Genomic DNA, 21345 nt, shown 5'->3' on the forward strand with positions numbered 1-21345 from the left:
AATAAAATATATTTTAAAATAGCAGAAGCATTCCAAATAAGGCAGGTCCTGCCTGTTCCCTTACAGAGTTGGGGGGGGGGGATCCAAGTACAATTCCAATGCAAGTAGCATGGCAATGCTCATTCCTAACAAGCCCAAGAATAGTCAGCTACTTGTACTATAACCATCTCTAAAGTCATTTTGAGAGAGTTGCAGATCATCAGAGTTGATGGTTCCAAGAATCAAAAACATGCTGTTGCCTTCCAAGTGACTCTCATTTTTTCCTTAATTTGAAGCCCTACAATGAAAGGTTTTTTTTTGAGGACTGCCACATAAGCCACAGATCAGCCATGTGGTGCCTGCACTCTCCATGGTATGTGACTCCTGCTCCCAACGCACATAGTCCATGGGATCCCTAAACCAAATAAAAATTAGTTTTAATCTTAAAATAAAAGGCCAAAAGAAAGAATGTCAAAGTCTCAGGTGGTTGGTTGTCAGCAATAACACCCTTTCACAAGGTTTTGTAATCTCACTAGATTTGAGCTGTCCGTCTATGTTCATGTGTATACCATACAGCCCATCCTGGAAGACCACTGGTGGTCCCACAATCTCTTGCGCTGTTCATTTTGACTCGTAATTATGACGGAATACATTTAGTGGGCATCATATGCCTACAAGTGATCAAGCGAAATCAAAATCCATAAGATACATCCATTCCATTGTCTATCTCTGGCCTAAGATTGTTTTGGAAGCATTACATCAATCCCATTTTGAATATCATTTTGAAAGGGATTTATCCTGTTTTTTCTGCTACAAAGCCTTCTATCAAGCAGGAAGGGTCATAAAACAGAGACTAAAATGAGAAACACTGAACTATCACTGTAGCAACTCTTAAGATTAAATAGGAATAAAAGCTTTGCATACAGAAGGTAATGCACAGAAGGCTTCATTATGAAGCTATAATAGCCATCACTCCAATCTATTGTTGAAGCTTTTCTTTATGCAAAACAAACAAACAAAAAAATCCATAAGATAACCTTCAGAGCAGAGAGTACTTTGCTGCACGTATAAATATAGGTTTTCCTAACTGCCCCAAAATATCTCAAGTCCCTTCTAATACTGTGCCCTGAATGTTTTCTTTCAGCCTCCCTTTTGCTGTTCACCAGGAACAGAATGGGAATAGGATGTTTGTTTGTTTTTTAAAAAGTGCCTTTGTAAAGGGCAGCCCAACACATAATTCTTTGTGCAACTATCATCTTTGTACAAACTTTCAAAAGCAGAGAGTAAAGTGGCTGCACATATGGAACAATCCTCTTTCAATTCTACTTTAACTCATTTTGCCCATAAAGTAATTTCGTTTGTCCTCTCTTTGAGATTCACGAATGTGAAGCTTAAAATCTAGACTGGCAACAACAGTCTGGTAGCCTAACAAAGTGCAAACTAGAGAAGACTGAAGGTAGACCATGGATGAGCAGGGTCTTTATACGGATTTCCCTTCCTGCTGGGTCATTGCATGTGACTCCTTCCTGGAAACATCTTGCCATTAGGGGGCACTGTGGGCAGTCAGGAAGGCAGCCTTTGGATGTAAAGATGGGCAAACTAGCAAACCGGTTTCAAACTGAAGGACAAGGAGGAAGCAAAGCAAGGAGCAGAAGAAAACAATGGTGAGATAGGGGAGAGAAAGACCCAACCGCATCTCTTTTTGGCCAGTGGGTCAGAAAAGTCACAGGAGGCTGGAAGGGCGGGGGCAGGGCAGGGAATACATGCTGTGTTATCTGAGTTTTGTTCCCCATCTCCTTTTAATTTCTTATCCATTAAGTTGCTTTAAGGTTTTATTGCCAGATCTCAAACTCATCAGAATTGTGGTCCTTTTGAGAGACCGCTTATTCCACCATAGTTGATTCTTATCTAACTTAAAATGTACTATTTCCCTCCAATTCTGGGATCTTGAATCTGTCAAAACTGCCCAATTTGGGATTTAGCAACCTGAACCACAGCCTGCACCCCATCCCCCGCGACCGATAGTGCATAATGCTGTGCTTCCTCAACCTTTCCAGCATGAGGGCCAAGAAATCCAAAAAAATAAAATAAAATCAGAAGTCTTTGATCTTCTACTACCATGGTAGCATGAGAGACTCAGTCCCAGCCTGAGCCTGGCTGGACTGAATAGAGAGACTGAAATGAGTGCCACGCGATCCGTTCCCAGTCACTGGATAGCCATACTCCCAACATAGCCCAGTGCATTTTCCAAATACCGAAGGGTTAGGCCAATTCCAAATGCCATCTTGTCTTCCGGATTTGCATTCAGGGAAGCAGAGCAACTACAGCAGGTCTTAGCTTCATGGATCAAGCAGGGGGCCTGGATCATGATCCAAAGTCATTTGGGAACTCCGTCAGAGCCATCAGCAGAGACGTCGGCATGCCCCGTCATTCCAGGAATTTGTGAATGTCCCCATTCAGCTGATACTGGGGGCCCATGGCAGCTTCACTCAGCAGCGGACAGTGAGCTGCCCCACACTGGCAAGTATGGATCATCATGACCTTCTTGGTGAAAGTGCTCCCATCAGGACAACGGAAGGGTACATTTAGTGTACGAGTGCGCAGGGGTACACAGCAGCGGCCATCCAGGCAGGCCCCACAGAAACTTGGCTGGTAACGACGTGGGCTCTTGCAACCGACGTGACTGAATCTCACCGGCTCTTGCACTTTGTGCGTCCTCAGACATTTCTTGCCTTTCTATTTAAAAAAAAAAGGTGGGGGGGGGGAGAAAGCATTTAATGCCACCCATCTAGTCCTCTGTTGGGTCCAGATTGCTGTGAATTAGTACAGCTTTCCCCAGTGTAGTGCACTGTGGCAACCCATCCAAAACTCCCTGCAACCATGGCCAGTAAAACTCTGGAGATATTGTCCCAAATATCCCTGGAGAAAAATCAAAGTACGAAACATTGAATTAGGGTGCCTGAAGTAAGAACCACAGATCAGCATTAGTTAGCATCAACTTAGAACTCGGCATCAACTTAGAACTGAGGAGAAATTTCCTGACAGTTAGAACAATTAACCAGTGGAACAGCTTGCCTCCAGAAGTTGTGAATGCCCCAACACTGGAAGTCTTTAAGAAGATGTTGGATAGCCATCTGTCTGAAACGGTATAGGGTTTCCTGCCTAGGCAGGGGGTTGGACTAGAAGACCTCCAAGGTCCCTTCCAACTCTGCTATTGTATTGAATTGAATGCTGACTTCTATTATTGGACACCCCGTTCCTTACCCAGAACTCTTCAATACCTGCCTGCATGAAACTCATATTTTTTTAAATTAATATATGCATTCCCATTCTGATTTCCCGAAACTGGGTTATAATTGTAAGGTCTCTTCCCCATTTGGACTGCAACTCTTGTCAACTCCACGCAGCAAGATCTATGCTAGGATCAATAGGGAAGGCTGCTATAACCAACACTAAGCCCACCTTTTCTTTTGGTTCCACCATCTCACCTTTAGCTTTGAAAAATCGGGCTGCTCACAGGGCCTGACCTGACACAATCGGGTTTCTTTGATCAGCTTGCATTGGGGATTGTTGCTGTTGATGCGGGTAGAGAGGCCAAAACCACAACTCTTAGAGCACGGCGACCAGGGTGTAGTCTGGGCCAAGCATTTGCGCTCTTGCTTGGTCTCCTGATCCTGGAAGGATGGTCTCCATGCTGAGGAGAGAGACAGACAATTACTTCACCATCATAGGGATCCCAAGGGAGACTTGAGCAAAACAACATCCCAGCAACTGGAATGACTGCAAACAACAAGATGCTGTTGATGGACCAGTAGTGAGCAGCTATTAGTGCACTGCTAGTGAGTAGCTCAGGGCTGGGCACTTTCAGAAACTGAGGAATTAATTATTTAGATACTCAGATTTGTCCAGCAAAGTTTTTCTTCTGCCAAGAAGAGCCTCTGTGGCAGTTCTGCTACTCCACTGGGTATTTCATGAAGAGGTCAAAGCAAACCATGCATCAGATGGTTATAGCATAGAAAACTGAAGAAGAAAGCAAATTTGAGTTCTGGGGTTCAGGTACCAACTTTTCTGTGTTTAAACCTTTGGTGACTGAGCAATGTCTCAGGTCAGTGGGGCCCACCTCACATCTGTCTTCCTCTTCCATGCTCTTATAATGTTAAGAATGTCTGGGGACATTTCTTATTTCTATTTTGCATGGAAAATTAAACAAGAGTCAGGGCTGACTCTTACAGCCATGTGTTTTTTCCCCCTGCTGTCCTTCTGCTGGGAAGAAGTTATATTGAGATAAATTGTGTTACTCCCACCAACTACGGTATCTTCACCATGACTCAGCAACATGAATGGGGAATGATGCTCCCTTTGTGCTCCTTTCAACACAAAGTAGTTTCAGGATAGTGACTGCTGGATTTCTTGCTAGTTTTTCCAGAAGGAGGATCAGCCACCTATCACTCTTCTGAACATGTGCAGAGTTCACTGATAAATCAACATCTAATTTTTATCATTTACTACATGGTTCTGACAAATATCAAACTCCCAGGAAATACACAATCCTCTATAAAGCCTGCAATGATCCAAATAGCCACTAGATGACAGTATCTATGAAACCATTATAGAGCGGTAATTAAAAATACATTCTAGCCTACATCAAAGAATTTGTGCTTCCCCACCCAAAAAGTCTGTCTAAAAGATCAGAAGAGCTCATTGGAAGTGCAGAAATGCCTGAACCAGAAAGAACTCAATGCTATTGTGACTTTACACCATTTGCCTCTAGATTTTTTTTTTTAATTTCCCCCCTTTAAAGACAATTTCCTCTGCAAATCATTTTTGATCAAGTAAAATATCTTTTCTCCCTCCCATTCCCCATTCCCTGAGGGTATATGTGCCTCTTAGGCTTTTTCTATATATTTTCTATATTTATTTACAATCTTTTCAACACACACATACACACTGTACACTCATACCAGATATCAAGATTCCTGGTTGAAGATCTATCGGTGTCCTGGGAATCCAATATTGTAAAGATAAAAAGACCAGGTTGCAGCCAAAACCAAAATACTCATGTAAAGTGCCCAACAATTGATGGGGAGAGGTCCTATGGCTGACCTGCTGAGCCAATTGGAATTGAGCAGACAATGTCCACTCCAAGAACCGTTCCAAACTGAATTGCAGAAAATACGACTTCAGCAACAGTGATCAATGCCTGGAATGCTCTACCTGACTCTGTTGTTACATCCTCAAACCCCCACAGCTTCAATGTTAAACTGTCTACCGTGGACCTTACCCCATTCCTGAGAGGTCTGTAAAGGGGGCGTTCATAAGCGCACCAGCGTGCCTAATGTCCCTGTCCTACTATCCCGATCTATTTATATCCATTTCTTTCATTTATATCCATGTTATTCATATCTGCTATCTTGTACATTTTTGACAAACTAATAAATGCAAATACAATATTACATAAGAAGTTTTGCACTGGAAAAGGAAACAATTCTTCCAGCTAAGAATGGGTTCTTAGAATGGAAGAATGGGTTCCCAGCCCACAATTGGGTTGCCTCAGTTGTGGGCTGGAGATGAGAAGGAAGTAATGCTGTTAGGATATGCCCCACTAAAACAATCAGCCATCTTTGTGCTGCAGGAAGCAGGGTGTGAGAATGAACCCACAGAATTATCTTTCAATCCCCTGAGATCTTGAGAAAGCTTACATTCTGGACATCAGGTGGAAAAAAAAAACCTCATATGGATGCAGTGCTTTCTGACTCCACCCTCACCACAGTCATGTTCAATACAAATAGCAGCTGGAAACCAAAGCAAAATGCAAATAAAAGTATCACATTTCATGACCCTGAGGAGCATCAGATTTAGAACCCAAAAGGGCAACAGGCTACTGCCATTCTTACCCCTATTTTTATTTGGTGTTCCCATCCTACTTAGGATCACCTCCCAATGCAGGGTTAGGTTTTTAATCTCTTGTTGTTGAAACAAAACTATTTTTAAGGTCAGCTCATTATATCCTATGCACATCTTGTTGTTTGTATCTGCACTGAGAGCTTCTGCACCAGAGACAAATTCCTTGTGTGTCCATTCAATCACACTTGGCCAATAAACAATTCTATTCTATGCTACCCTTTCAAAACACAAACGTTTTGAGAGTGCACAGATTGCACATAGGCAGTAAAAGCAGAGGGATTGCAAGACTCAACCTCAACCAGAAAATTTTAACAGACAACAAATTTAGGAGGCTGCCTTGGCCATTGACTTCATACCCAGTCACATTTAAGATTACATTGCTGCGGTTTCCCATGTATTGTCCCTGTAAACCTAATTTGAGTAAGATCTACTGTAGGCCTATAAAGTATTATTTCCATTATATAATCGTAAAAGAAAGTATCGCTGCAAACTACTTTAAGAACAATAAGTTTGTCCTGAAGCAGTAGCACCATGCAGAGAGCCTATGGCAGTGTTGGTAAACCTTTTAGGCACCAAGTGCTGAAATGGGCACACACCAGGGGTGGGTTCCTGCCAGTTCTAACCTCTTCTATAGAAGAGGTTCCACAAATCTACAGTGCCGTTTAGAACCTGTTCCAGCTCCCTCCCCCCGCCTGTCCGCACATCATCAAGATGAAGAGCGAGAGGAGGAATTCTGGGAGTTGAAGTCCACAAGTCTTAAAGCTGTCAAGTTTGAACACCCCCTGGGGTTTTTTTTTTGTAAAGGCTTAGGGGTGCAAGGGTCTTGTAACTTGACAGCTTTAAGACTTGTGTGCTTCAAATGCCAGAGTTTCTGAGCCAACATTTTGGTTGCTATGCAAGAGCGTTGTTAAGTGAGTTTCACCACATTTTACAAGCTGGCCACTCCCACCTGGTCACATGGCTGGCAAGCCACTCCCACAAAGCAGGCCACACCTACGGAAGAGATTCTAAAAAAATTTGAAACCCACCACTGGCGCACACACGTGTGGGAGCACCAGAAACTGGAAGAACAGTTTCCCGGTGCAGATGCGCACGCCAGGAAGCTGAGCCTCTGGTTTCCTGTGTGCATGCGCACCACCTGCTCTTCCGGTTTCCAGTGCTTCTACTTCTGCTGCTCCTACTTCCGGCACGTGTGCCTTAGGTTTGCCATCACGGACCTATGACGTTCCAGCCTTTAAAAAGATGATAACTAGCGGATATCCTGGTTAGGTGCCCCGCAGAAGTTGTTCCTCAGAAGAATACCTTTGACCGATGGAACTCTGTGATCTTATAGTTACCCCTATCTAGACCTTTGAAGCAATTATAAGTAGCAAAATCCTCCTTCCCTATGATTTCTTCCCAACTTTACCAAGATAAATATTTCTTTCAGTTGAATTAGGGCAGTACTTAAAGGTCCCAACTGAACATACCCACTAACCCTGCTGGGGCTTCAGTAACTCAAGTTTGCTGAGTTTCTGTCTTCTGCCCACTCACCTGGCAGGTTCTTCCAGTGTCCGCCTTTGCCCACATAAATGATTTCATTGCTACTGGCCTCTCCATTTGAGTTGTGGTCAAAGGTGACACCTTTGTACTTCTTGGGTCCTTTGCTGCACACAAATTTCTTGCAGCATTGACCAGGTACTTTAAGGAGCCGGGGACTGGGACAGCCTAGTAAAGTCAGAGGCAGTTCTAGTGGGCAAAGAGGCTGGCAACCCACCGCTCCATCAATGCAAGTGCATTGATGTTTGCAACTAGGCTGGAAGTTCTCTCCATTTTGGTAGATACGGCCGTTGTAATCGCAGGTCCGACCTTCTTGCTTTGCTGGGGAAGGGAAGAAAAAAGAGGCTCCAGTTTAGTAGTTGTGTTTTTAAAGGTATAGTCATATATAACGTACACATTTAATACAATAATACAATAGTAGAGTTGGAAGGGACCTTGGAGGTCTTCTAGTCCAACCCCCTGCCTAGGCAGGAAACCCTGTACCGTTCCAGACAAATGGCTATCCAACATCTTCTTAAAGACTTCCAGTGTTGGGGCATTCACAACTTCTGGAGGCAAGCTGTTCCACTGATTAATTGTTCTAACTGTCAGGAAGTTTCTCCTCAGTTCTAAGTTGCTTCTCTCCTTGATTAGTTTCCACCCATTGCTTCTTGTTCTGTCCTCAGGTGCCTTGGAGAATAGCTTGACTCCCTCTTCTTTGTGGCAACCCCTGAGATATTGGAACAATGCTATCATGTCTCCCCTAGACCTTCTTTCTCTTAAGCTAGACATACCTAGTTCCTGCAACCGTTCTTCATATGTTTTAGTCTCCAGTCCCCTAATCATCTTTGTTGCTCTTCTCTGCACTCTTTCTAGAGTCTCCACATCTTTTTTACATCGTGGCGACCAGAACTGAATGCAGTATTCCAAGTGTGGCCTTACCAAGGCATTATAAAGTGGTATTAACACTTCACGTGATCTTGATTCTATCCCTCTGTTGATGCAGCCTAGAACTGTGTTGGCTTTTTTGGCAGCTGCTGCACACTGCTGGCTCATATTTAAATGGTTGTCCACTAGAACTCCAAGATCCCTCTCACAGTTACTACTACTGAGCAAGGTATCGCCTATACTGTACCTGTGCATTCCGTTTTTGTTGCCTAAATGTAGAACCTTACTTTTTTCACCATTGAATTTCATTTTATTAGATAGTGCCCAATGTTCAAGTTTGTCAAGATCCTTTGTAAGAAAGGATCCTGTTAGAGGTTACAAATTGCATGGACTATCAAGGTATGGTGTTGGAGCAAGCTATCACTAATCATCCTTTTTCTCCCCCAAGCTAGGTAGTTTCTTATTAACCTGTTTTGAAACAAACATACATACAATCCTTTGAAATAGCTGCAGAAAGAAGTCTTAAATCATCCTCAACTTCAGCACGAAGATTTCCCAACCTGCATCTAATTAAGATTTCACCTTCATAGTCACCAGGGAACACTGTTCACACAAACAGGCCAGAAAAATATCCAAGAGGTACTGAGAAGACTTCAAGGTCACATCCCACTGGTCTGCGCTAGCTAACATAGAACTTCAGTTGAAGCTGGGAGTGGTACCTGTAACCGCAGAGTTAGATTATGCAGGAGTGAAAAAACACAGCAAGTCCCTGGCTATCACCATTAGAAGTCAGAGGAAAATATTTATCTGCCGAACTGGGTTTTTAGGGGCCACGTCAACAAGAGGCGAGTGTTCTGAGCTTTAAATAGACATGTGAAAACAGGATGTGAAAAGCACACACAACCTGGGATCAGGTTGCAGTGGCTTGGGACAGGGCTGGAAGCCTTCTGCTGGAGGGTCTGCTGAGAAGAATTCTAGCATAAAAGGACGTGGTCTTCACCTCCAGGCTCTGCAACAAGTTGTTTTCTTTTTTACTTGTTCTATATGTGCTTATAAGGCTTTCTTTTATTTCCTGTATATTTTTCCACTGGGTGTGTGAAGCTTTGGCTAGATCAGGGGTGTCAAACTCAAGGGCTGGATCTGGCCCATGGGGTGCTTAGATCTGGCCCAAGGGCCCACCCTAGAAACAGCAAAGGACCAACCCAAAGTGGCTCTGCCGGTGAAAATGGACCTCGGGAGGGCCGTGTGTGGCCCTCCTGGGCTCCATTTCGGTCACGATGGCCTCCTGCAACCCCCTGCCAGCTAAAACGAAGCCCAAGCAGGCTGAACGTGGCCTCCATGACTTCTGTTTTCACCGCCAGAGGGCTGCAGGAGGCCATCATGCCTGAAAATGGAACCCGGGAAGGTTGTCTCAGCCAAAAACAGAGTCTTGATGAGTGACGTCGAGATGGCCACACCCACCTCGGCCATGCTGCCCCAGCCTCCTGATCCCTGAGGTCAATCACAACCCTGATGCAGCCCTTAATGAAATTGAGTTTGACACCCCTGGGCTAGATCACCTGGAAGTGTTTTTAAAGCAAGTCTGCTCACGTATGTACATCCTGGAAGTCTTACCTACGGAAATAAAAAAAAATCATCTGCTCTGCTTACTAAGAAGCAAACCTCCCTCGGTTATGCAATCTGGTTTTCTATGTGCATTCTTTCTACTTTCACTTCAGCATAGTTATTTAAAATGTCTCTTTTTTCAAATCTCTGGATTTATATCACTGCCCCGATCTCTTTCTATACTACTCTACTATTGAGCATAGAAGTTACAAGGTACTACAGAGTGATCTTATTTGCCAGTAATCTAGAGGAAGCTGGGATAAGACACAGTATTTTGGAAACTTACTGTAAGGTCGAAACCCAGAGACAAGACACGGATATCCAATCAAGTCCAATGCTTTATTTGCTTGCACCTAATGGACAGACTCTTGCCAAACTAAAGCTGTAACTTTCTAAGCTAATAGATATATCCTGAGAGATTCTAGGGTGTGATTATCCTGAACCACTTTCCCCTTTCCTCATCCAGCTCAGGACTGTGCAGTCTCTTAATCTGGACCTCTTTCTGGGAAAGCTCTTTGTTGCCAAAACTCACCCATTGCTCCTCCAGGTGTACATTCCATCACACTTACACAAATTATCTTCATTAGCTCTGAATGATCTCCCTATTTCCAATAACTCACCTAACATATCACTGGGCATCAAAATCAGCCCAGCTCAGATTTATATGCCAAATAGCCTGAGCAGACAGACTTGCCTTCTGTTAAACCATTGGTCCATCCAGCCAAATCTGTCTACACACATTGATGAGCAGTGGTGCTATAAGCCTGCCACCAGCATATTGTGACCTTTGGCTTGCAAAGATTGTGCCCTATCAAATCAGCCACAAAGCAATAAATGAATGTAGCTTTCTAAGACAGATGGATTTGGATCCATTCCCTGCTACCCAAATAAAATGCTGCTTCTTGTGAAACTCAGGGTAACTAATCTGTTGTTCACTACCTCAAGCATTTTTCAGTCAAGCATTAATCACCTAGAAACTTCACTGGGGTGGACACTGTATATTATGAGCCAGAATCATTTAAAACTTCACTGCAAATTCTTAATTATTATTCTAATAGGACAAACATGCAGAAATCCCAGCATAGAAGCTTACACAATTGTTTTATATTACTTTTTAAAAGTTTGCTAAAAATAATCCACTGATACTTCTCTCCTAGCAGTAGATTTTTAGACATACAACTCCAGCCTGGAACTCCAACCTTCTGCCATTCAGAGGGTCACTTCCAGGCTGCTGTGACCTAGAGGTGGAGCTCTCAGTGGGGAGGTTGTGAGTTCGATCCTAGGTAGAGGCAGACGTAGGGTCTCCTGCTTTGGCAGGGGGTGGACTAGATGTCCTGCAAGGTCCCTTCCAACTCTGTTAATCTGTTGACCCCCCTCTTCCAGCATGGCACCGTCTCTGATCGCTGGGAATGGAGGAAGCTGCCACCCACCTCATCGAGAAGCACCCAATTAGCAACGCATCGTCCAGCTCCGGATCATATGCTGAGCTAAGGCTATCATGCGCCTCTTACCCCAACAGATGCCCCGGTTCGCAAAGGGGTCGGCCCCAAAATTGCACTCCAGGCCTTTATGAGGATCGCAGGGCGACAGCTTATCGCAGTCCTCGTTGAGCTGGCGGGCGCATACTTGGCAGCAGCCACAGTCGTCGAAAACCGAGCTCACACCCGGAGGGCAGCGAAGGGGACGCGGCGCGCAGCGGCATGGGAAAGGGCAGCGGCCCGCGACCTGCAAAAGAGCGAGAGCGGTCGGGAAAGGCGACATCTTTCGACAGCCGCGGGAGGAAAACATCCAGCTAAACGACTCCCAGCAGCCTCCAAGTTCGGAAGGGAAGAACGAAGCCCCTTCGTGCGTTTGGCTCTTCAGGAACGAACGCTTTGGCTTTCCCACTCGTTGCTCCCATCCACCCACCCTCCCTTTTAAAGGCGACACCGAAATCGTTTCCTAGAGGGCGCTGCGTGCCGCACAATCCCGGCATTCTCCCCCCTCCCCCAGCCCCCTCCACCAACCGCGCCGAGGTCTCCATCCCGTCGACCTCGCGGGGATATAGTTCTGGAGACAAATCAAAGCGTCCGGCCGCAGTGACAAGTGGAGGCCATGCGACCGGCACCTCTGGGACTCCGCGGAGGCGGAAAACGAAAGCGCTGAGCACCCTCGACGGGCTGCTGCTATTCCCGATCTCGCCCGGCGTGGAGCTGCCGGATTTAAGCAAGCGGTGACGTTTGGCCGGATCCCCTCCTGGGGCGTTGCGGAATACCTCCAGCAAGCGCTCGGACCTCAAATGGTGTAGTAGAGCTTCCTGCCTGAGCTTGGGGTTGGACTAGACGACCTCCAAAGTCCCTTCCAATTCGGTCATTCTGTTACTCTGTCAAGCCGAATTCGGTGGCCAGATGAAGCCGGAGCACAAATGCAAGTACAACCAACCCGTCACCTGGTATGATCCGAGTCAGGCAAATTTCCCGGCCGGGAAGGTCAGCGTTAGGGGCTAAGCAAGCTGGAAGCTGCTACTGGGCATTTAATGAGAATTTCCACCCTTCCGATGTGAGTAAAATGAGGACCCAGATTGTTGGGGGCAATAGGCTGATTCTGTAAACCGCTTAGAGAGGGGCTGTAAAGCACTGTGAAGCGGTATATATAAGTGTTATTGCTATTTGATCCAACCCCATTATGATTTCCGCTGTTTGACAGCTAGTCATTGTTTACTATCATATTGACAATAAGGTGGCACCCCCAATTCAGTTATCGAAGTAGAGGGGAAAGGGCTAGTCTAGCTGATTACTCACCGGAGAGAAACACGGCAGGAAAGCCACGAGAATCAGGGCAGCCGCTCTCATTCCTGTTCGATGAGAAAAGACGGCCAGGAAGAGCGTGACTATTGCTGAAGGAGAGAAGCAAAAGCACCAGGGAGCCAAACTCCTGAAGGATGAAGGATCGGGATGAGACAGAATTGAGAGCTGATGCAAAACTGTCTCCCAGACCCCTTGCCTCTATAAGGTCTCGGGACCCTGGCACACCCCCTTTTATGCTACTCGCAGTACCTACAGTGCTATTCCGTTCTTTCTGTATTTATATTTTCCCCAGGCCCTCCCACCTACCGGGCTGAGGGCCAATAGGAACCTCCTGTCAGCCAATAGCAACGGTGGCGCACTTCCAAACATTCCAGGGGTGGGGCTTGGGAAAGGTAGGAGGGGCCGCATGAATAGAGTCATTCATAAAATTAGAAAGCCAGTGCATTCCGAGGCGATGTGCATTTAGTCTCGCGCGGGCCAAGCTGTTCCGCTAGCAGAGAAGCACTTTTTTTTATGCAAACTGTTGAATTAAGGTTCTTACTCCCATGGGGCACATCGGCGCATAGGCAATCCAGTGTGAGGAGTAGCCACAAACATTCCTGACCTGCAAAAAAACAAATTAGGCAGAAGGAAAACATCATGGAAGAAGAAAAAATAAACGGAAGGAGGCCAACGCTGCCTTTCACAGAGCGAATCCCTGATCTGACTCTAAGGTAGATTCTAAGGTAGATTCAAAGGCTCTAGGAATTGGGAACATCAGATACCTGAAATGCCTATGGATAATCTGAATGCAATGATGCCTGGGAGATGCTCTGTGCAGTTTTGAGGAGAACGCATAAGTGTCAGATCAGGCTGAATTTATACCAATGAATCTGATTTAATCTTAAGTGCACATAGACAGCACCAGAAAGAATGAGGGCTTAAGTATACTGCAAAATCCAATTATGAAGCGGAGAAGACCGGTATCTATTCTGCTCTCGGGGAGGGAGAAATGCAATTCCTAGAGTTATCTGCATACTGTGGTTCAATTTATCAACTTTCATTTTTTATGAAGCCACATGACAATCTTTGAGGCCCTGTTTCATGCAGGTGCACCTCAGGCTGAGGGAGGAAGGGCCTTTCAATAGGCCCACCTTTGGAATTATGAAATATGTTGCTCTTTGCTGTTTTAACCACAAGCAGGATGGCTTTGTTCTTCATTATATTGGAATGGGTATATATATATACCTTATATTGCATAACATGTTGGATTGTAAGATAATAAATCTCTAAACTAAGGAGATAAAATCATAAACTAATTTAAAAACAACCTTTGCCACTTCCATAAAATGTAGAATGATTTCGCTACAACAATTTCTCAGAAGAAAATAGAACACAGGACATTCCGTTATATGCAAATGTTTAAAAAACTTCAAGAAAGCAAACTTAGATTTTATTGGCTATACGGAGTAGTTGCCTGGGTGAACAATTGGCACAGTCCTGGGGGTTATTCCTAGCTTCGATCCTCTCAAAATACAATTTTCCCCATGCATCCCCGCATGTTGACCTATTTTTCCACATATCCAGAAATGGGTATCCATTAATATCTTTGTAAAGGGCAGACTAGAATTAGAATGACAAAAGTGCCTGCCCTGGGGACCTCAACTGAGCCCAGCAGAGGCCTGGGTGGAGTGGATCTTAATTTTGTTCTTTTGTGAGCTAGGTTTAGTATTTTCTCAACCAAAGACTCACCTGGCTTCCAATAATCATGAGTCTGCCAGCTTCCACGTTAACCGAATGTTAGATGGAGGCTGCATATGAGAGCATTCTTTTAATAGCTGAAATAGTGTCACAAATAAGGTCAAGACCTCTGATTCATCATTCCATAATATAAGACATGGAATAACGACCTTAAGTTAAGTTGCAGGAAGAGAGAATCCAACTGGATGTTAGAAAAAGCCTCCTAATTTAAGAGCAGGGGAGGCAATTAGCCATAGAAGTAAAAGAAGTCTTCCCCCTCCCATCACCACAAGTCAAAGCTGCACAGCCATTGAGTGGCTTTAATTTAGCTCCTTGCTTTCAGCAAGGGACTTGCTTGATGGCTCCTTCCCATTCTATGATTCTGTGAAGTGAGTCCAACCTGTCACTTTTTACTGAAGCTTTGGGACAGGTTTTAAACATGGATTTAGAATTACTTAACACTTGAGGACTCGATGTTTAATGATGAATAAGGAAATGTATTAGTTTACTTGCACTAAGGAGCATATTTTTGTCACCTTGCAACCAGTGTTTGGTGACTTATGCGTATTGTGTCCTTCTCTTATAATCTTCCTTCTTATAATCTATGCTCAGCTCCGCAGCTGTTGCCTAGTCTTCTGAAACATGCCAAATCAACATCTCGCAACACTTGCAAGTTGCTTGCACAGCACTGCAAACAAAATAACATGAAGTTAGACTCTTTCAGCTTGGCTCATGCTGCTTTATAGCTTTCCAAAGAAAACAAGAGGCTATTATAACATGCACCTGAGAAGATAAGAAGAGCCCATCAGGAATCCAGCACCAACTAGTTTGGACAGCTCCTCCCAGCTGCCATGCCTGGGTACTGAGAGTGGATAGACCAGGGGTCAGCAACCCACCGCTGTGGAGCCACATGTGGCTCTTTCATCCCTCTGCTGCAGCTCCCTGTCACTCAAAATATGTGTCACAACCGCCAATGTGTGGCACCTGCCACCTTACCGAGCTTTTCAACTCTCAGTAGGCCAACCATGGATAAATCCAAGAAAATAAAAGTCTCAGAAGAAAACAGAACATTTAGTTCAACTACATATACCAGTTTTGTGGCCACTCCAGAAATAGTCAGGCACCCGAAGGGTTTTGTGGCTCCCTATGTTTTTTTTTTCTATGGGAAATGGGTCAAAATGGCTCTTTGAGTGTTGACCCCTGGGATAGACTCTGGGCGTGTACCATGTCTATGGCACCAAAATGGTTTCTAAATTCTGAAGAGATTCTGCTTCATAATCTCTCTCTTTCCCCCCGCCCCCTCTCTCACTGCATTTCAAGCTAAAATAAATGTATACCTTCCTTTTTTGTCTACCGTTCTAAGGCTTATATACCATTTTCTGTTTTCAGATATTTCTTTCTGGCTATTCTGATTTCATGGAATTACTCCACATCCACTCAAAGTGCTTCCTCCAAAGCAATTCTATGGAGCACATGCCTAGGCAGCCAGAAATCCAGGGAGGCCTTCCTGAGCTTTCACAAGTGCTATTTTTTTTGGCCTCCAATTTATCCTATCAAATCCTTCCTTTCCCAACAACTTTGATTTCACCCCAGGATATTCTGGTTTGTTTCTGCTTTTCTCAAATCTCCCAGCCTTTGAACGTGGCTTTGAAGACTGGACCTTCTTTCATCAAAGATATGCCGCCTTCCTACATTTTTGGGATAAAAGAGGTCTATTTTTTAAACTTCTTTATTTTATAATATGTCTTCAAGAGATAAAGAGTCTTCTGCTAATAAAATTGTCACAGTGGCGCAGTGATTAAAGTGCAGTACTGCAGGCTATTTCTGCTGACTGCCGGCTGCCTGCAATTTGGCAGATCGAATCTCACCAGGCTGAAGGTTGACTCAGCCTTCTAGCCTTCTGAGGTGGGTAAAATGAGGACCCAGATTGTTGGGACAATATGCTGACTCTGTAAACCGCTTAGAGAGGGCTGTAAAAGCACTATGAAGCAGTATATAAGTCTAAATTCTATTGCTATTACTATTGTAATTATATTGCTCTGAGTTCTATACATTGGCCTACACTCTGAGTTTAGTGAGTGTGAGGGTGAAAAGGAAGGTGTCCATGTCTAAAACTTTACATTTATTAAAACTCATCAGAGAGACAGAGTTGATAGAATAATTCAAGTTATGACCTGCCGTTTCCTACTTTCTCATTGCCATCCCAGAGACATTGAGCCTCCACAGATCACTCCATATGTCAGTTTTCTTTCTTATACATCATAATATTTGCCTTGGAATTGGGCACACACCACTCAGTTATGATGAAATATTCCATCCTGAGCATAGAACTTCCTGGATATGCCCAGAACATTATACTACAAATTCATCTTGTGATTTACCTGTGTACAGTTCCTTAACTTCTTTAAGACCTTACTCTACCCATGATCACCCAAACTCAAAGAATGTATGCACTGCAACTTGACATTCACACACCTTAAATTTGCAAAGGTTGAGAAAACACTGGCCTTACCAATTGTTCTGTTTACTGTTTCTAGTAAGTTGTTGGCTGTTGCTATGGTATGCTGAACTTTAAGAAACAAGGAAATGGTGGGTGATCTATCTCTAAAAAGTGAGCAAGTCAAAAAATATTGTAGGGGGTGGAGCAGGGAGGGACTGGGAAATGGGGAGAATGGTTTGGAACTCTGAGGGAATCCTGCTTACTGCTGAGAGCAGATAAAGCTAGAATTGTCTTGCCAATGTATAAAGGTTCCCCTCGCACATATGTGCTAGTCATTCCCGACTCTAGGGGGAGGTGCTCATTTCTGTTTCTAAGCCGAAGCACTGTCCGAAGACTTCTCCGTGGTCATGTGGCCGGCATGACTAAATTCCAAAGGTACATGAAACGTTGTTATCTTCCCACCAATACCTTCCCTGTTTTTCTACTTGCATTTTTTATGTGCTTTCAAACTGCTAGGTTGGTAGAAGCTGGGACAAGTAACAGGAGCTCACTCCATTGTGCAGTGGATTCGAACTGCCAACCTTTCTGATCAACAAGCCCACTGAGTCTTTGCGTCCCTCCGCTAATGTATACCTATGTGCTAATAGAAGCTCTCAGGAAAACACTCCTGACCCACAAGTCCCTCCACCCCATGCCACGATTGCTACATCTAGGCTGCATGCTTCTCACCTGGAGAACAGACACCTATACCTAACCTGGATCTGCATTCTGTGGAATGGTGTGATCCTGTCTAAAAAAAATGATCATATATATACACTAGGAAGCCACCCTAAGCTTCCTTCTTGCTGCTTACCTATCCGTGTATCCATCAGCCTGTGTGCTCTGTAGATTCCGGGAATGCTTCTGGAACCTTCAGGCAGTTTCCTTTTGGCAAATCTCCTTGTAGGACAAAGGAGCCTGTGTGCAAGCAGCTCTCTTTGCATCGGCCCTGCTGTCCCTTCACACACACACACACACACACACACACACACACACACACACACACTGTGGAAGGGCCCAGGTGCATGTATCATACATGTGCACACCAGAATTCTGGAGAATGGAAAGGTGGTGTGTTGCCACTCAGAGTGCTGGATTGTCACTCGGGAAACCATAGCAAAAGCCGTAGATGTTCGCTTTGAGGGAGTGCAACAGATGGAAATCAGCACCAACAGAGAGACGGATTGTGCATTCCTAGGTGCAGATCTTGGACTGGTGGTTTGTGTACCACAACAGGAGGCTGCCACGGAATGGGACAACAGGGCGAGAGCTATTACACAGCCGGAGCCAGAAACTCCTATGAAATGGGATGGCACTATTTTTCCCCTTTCCAGTTCTCCACCTTTTCATCTGAGCTCTCATTCAGGCTACCGAAACAGTTTAAGGACCAGGAACTGGGTGAGGTTTTGAGCTGCGGATCAGTCATAGGCAACAATCCAGAAACATGTCAATCATACAGGTGGCTGTTCTAAAAGAAGATCCACTGAGGTCAGGGGGCTTGCTTCAGATAAATAGGAATAGGATTGCTCCCTTAGCGACATTCTTAACAGAGCTTGTAAACATGGCCCTTTGCCAATTTCTATTTTTCCCTCCCCCAGCTTGGGTTTCAATAACTATTGTAAACAAAGGGCTTGTGTGTGTGGAGATTTCCTACAAACAGGATAAAAATGGAGCATATGGAAAGTTTAGGCTAAGGCTCCCGTTATAAGCACCTTGGGATTAAGTGGCCCATCGGCAGAGCCAGATCACAAGCTCTCTATACCTGTGAAAGCGAGACTGATAAACACGCTGCCTATTAATAACAGCGCGGCAAACACTTTTTAATAGGGTTGGCCCCCAACACCTTTCTCTTAGCGGAATCCTGTATCTCAATCCATCTGATTTTCAATTGCTACTAGTTTTTTACGTGCTCAGATTTGGAGATCTGTCAGTCTCTCCATATATATACCGGGCACTGTAATCAGCCACTGTGATTTGCTTGCATCCACTTAATTGTGTGCTATCTATACAGCCTTTGGTGAGGCAGAGGATTCACTTCTCCGCATGCTAAGTAGGATCAGAAAAAGCTAAGAATATTTTTTTTTTAGCCTGGGGAAAAGAACTTCCCTAAAGAACATATACATACATAAAGACAAGGGGGGGGGGGGAGAAAGGGTGGGGGAGCACTCAACTGGATCGCGTCTCCTTGTCTCCACCTTGTGGCTATTTTTATTTAGCAATAAAAATGCAACTGAAGGCAAAAATAGAAGCACAAAAAAAAGTTAAAAGAAAGATGACTTTTGAAGTTTAAAAGTACTACTAGGAGAAGATTCTAGAGCATAGTATAGGCCTTTAGTGAAAATATTTATGGGATTAACTTCTACCTAGAACAGTGATGGCGAACCTTTTTTGGCTTGCGTGCCACAAGTGGGGGGAGCGCAGGGGGGTCGTGTGTGGGCGTGCCGCACCCATAATGCAATGCGCCCCCCCAGTGCGCATGCGCACACAACAGGCACGACCCCCCCCATTTTTACATGTTTTTTTCACCCTCCCCAGGCTCCAGAAGCTTTATAGGAGCCTGGGGAGGGTGAAAAGAGCCTCCCCGCCCCCCTGGAGGCCCTCCGGAGGCTTCAGGGACAGTCCGTAGGCTTCCCTGAAGCCTTCGGAATGCTTAAAATGACCCTCCGAGCAAACCGGAAGTCATTTCCGGTTTGCTGGGAGGGTCATTTTAAGCGTTCCGAAGGCTTCAGGGAAGCCTCGGGGTGGTCCCTGGAGCCTCCGGAGGGCCTCCAGGGGTGCGGGGAGGCTCTTTTCGCCCTCCCCAGGCTCCTATAAAGCTTCTGGAGCCTGGGGAGGACGAAAAAATGGCTTTTAAAAACGGTGAACTCAGCTGGCCAAGCGCGCGCATGCGCGCTAGCCAGCTTACAGGGCAGCGCCTCGCGTGCCCTGACAAATGGCTCCAAGTGCTACCTGTGGCACGTGTGCCATAGGTTCGCCATCACTGACCTAGAAGCTATTATTTCTGTATTTATAAATAAATAAATAAACAAACAAACAAACAAATAAATAAATAAATAAATATTAACTGGTCTGTTAGACGTTGCAGGAGTTGTAATTTAACCCACGAGACAACCAACTTGGGAAAGCTACTAGGCATATTTACTAGGTCTATTAAATCTATTTCATAGACTTCACTTATGAATTCTCTGACAAATGTGCACACTGCACAGTTTGAAATAAAATTTGAATGCAGAATTACATTTGATTAATGTGTAAGTGTTATAGATTCTCCGGATTGATCAGAGCATTGTAGCCCATGGGGTGTTTCTTGAGAATCCTTATGTGTAGCACATCAGGGATAGAAAGGCATTGGTTTCTCTACGATTCTGCCAGTCACATAATTGAATGCAGGTGGATTCATTTCAAACCATACCAGACTTCAGTTCCCTCTCCCCCTTTTGGCATCTGCTTTCCAAGGAGAATGGAATGCAGTGAATTACTTAATGGCTTAATTGCTCTACTACTTCAAGGTTAACTATCTCCCTGCTTGCTTCTGCCAATATGGCAGTGTGCCTATACTAAGCTATTGCTAAAAATATGGATATTATTAAATTCTCCAGAAAACCAGTCAAGGGTTTTCAATTAAACTTAAATCATCTATTACATCTATGACACATTTATCTTTCCCCCCCCTCATGCCTTTGGATTCTTGCCTCTCTCTAGGTATCGGTGCTAGGTAGACACATCCCCTGCTGATTCCTTCTCTCTCTGACATAGGAATTCTGCTTCGGTGGCCTTGAATTGTTCTGTATCCTGCATCTTTTGGCAATCCAAGATCGCCTAATTCAGTGTTTGCCTTCTATCTGTTCTCCCTCTTCTACATTGTCCAGTTTCAAGACTACTAACTTCCTTTCCGTTCCCTGCCCCATTACAACCTCCTCTCCTTATTGAAGACCTTGGGTGCAAATCCCTTTTCTGGGTCTTTTCCAGCCTCAGATTATTACTGGTAGCAAAGGTAAAGGTAAAGGTTCCCCTCCCACTTATGTGCTAATCATTCCCGATTCTAGGGGACAGTGCTCATCTCCGTTTCAAAGCTGAAGAGCCGGCGTTGTCTGAAGGCGTCTCCGTGGTCATGTGGCCGGCATGACTAAACGCCGAAGGAGCATGGAACACTGTTACCTTCCCACCAAAGGTGGCTCCTATTTTACTACTTGCATTTTTTACATGCTTTTGAACTGCTAGGTTGGCAAAAGCTGGGATAATTAACGGGAGCTCACTCCGTTATGCGGCACTAGGGGTTCGAACCGCTGAACTGCCAACCTTTCTGATCGACCAGCTCAGTGTCTTACTGGTATTACATTTACTGGTTCTACAGGTACAGTTTTTCTTCTTGTGGGATTACCTGGAGGTTAGAAGACAGTGTTTGCCATCTCCATTCTATAACAGAAGGCATAACTAGCCTGGAATAATGGGATTTTTAAAATCAAG

The 21345-nt window shown here is 44.7% G+C and overlaps 1 protein-coding gene across 3 annotated transcripts; it reads right to left on the reverse strand.

Annotated features, from left to right (window-relative positions):
• LOC309385454 (CCN family member 1-like) lies at positions 1-12905 on the reverse strand. Of its 3 annotated transcripts, none has more exons than XR_014174219.1 (5): positions 11406-11747; positions 7417-7743; positions 3468-3673; positions 2235-2715; positions 1-650 (listed from the first exon to the last, which is right to left on the reverse strand). XR_014174219.1 is itself a non-coding variant. In XM_081939957.1 (5 exons), exons 1-5 carry the CDS (start codon positions 12723-12725, stop codon positions 2407-2409), a joined length of 1107 nt encoding a protein of 368 aa, XP_081796083.1. In that variant the 5' UTR covers positions 12726-12905; the 3' UTR covers positions 1-2406. The 3 variants fall into 3 exon arrangements, 2 of the variants coding, with proteins under 2 accessions (XP_081796083.1, XP_081796082.1); XM_081939957.1 differs by adding an exon at positions 12675-12905 and having other exon boundaries at positions 1-2715; positions 11406-11619; XM_081939956.1 differs by having other exon boundaries at positions 1-2715.
• Between the last annotated feature and the right edge of the window lie 8440 nt (positions 12906-21345).

The sequence above is a fragment of the Natrix helvetica genome (assembly GCF_964273705.1).
Source record: "Natrix helvetica genome assembly, chromosome: 1".
Classification (NCBI taxonomy): domain Eukaryota; kingdom Metazoa; phylum Chordata; class Lepidosauria; order Squamata; family Natricidae; genus Natrix; species Natrix helvetica.

Coding starts and splice junctions, on each gene's coding strand:
- LOC309385454 (XM_081939956.1), bottom strand. CDS start 11,682: ATGTTTTCCTCCCGCGGCTGTCGAAAGATGTCGCCTTTCCCGACCGCT. Junction 7,744..11,405: donor GAACCGGGGCATCTGTTGGG/GTAAGAGGCGCA, acceptor TCCCTTCCCCAG/CAAAGCAAGAAGGTCGGACC. Junction 2,716..3,467: donor CCGATTTTTCAAAGCTAAAG/GTGAGATGGTGG, acceptor TTTTTTAAATAG/AAAGGCAAGAAATGTCTGAG.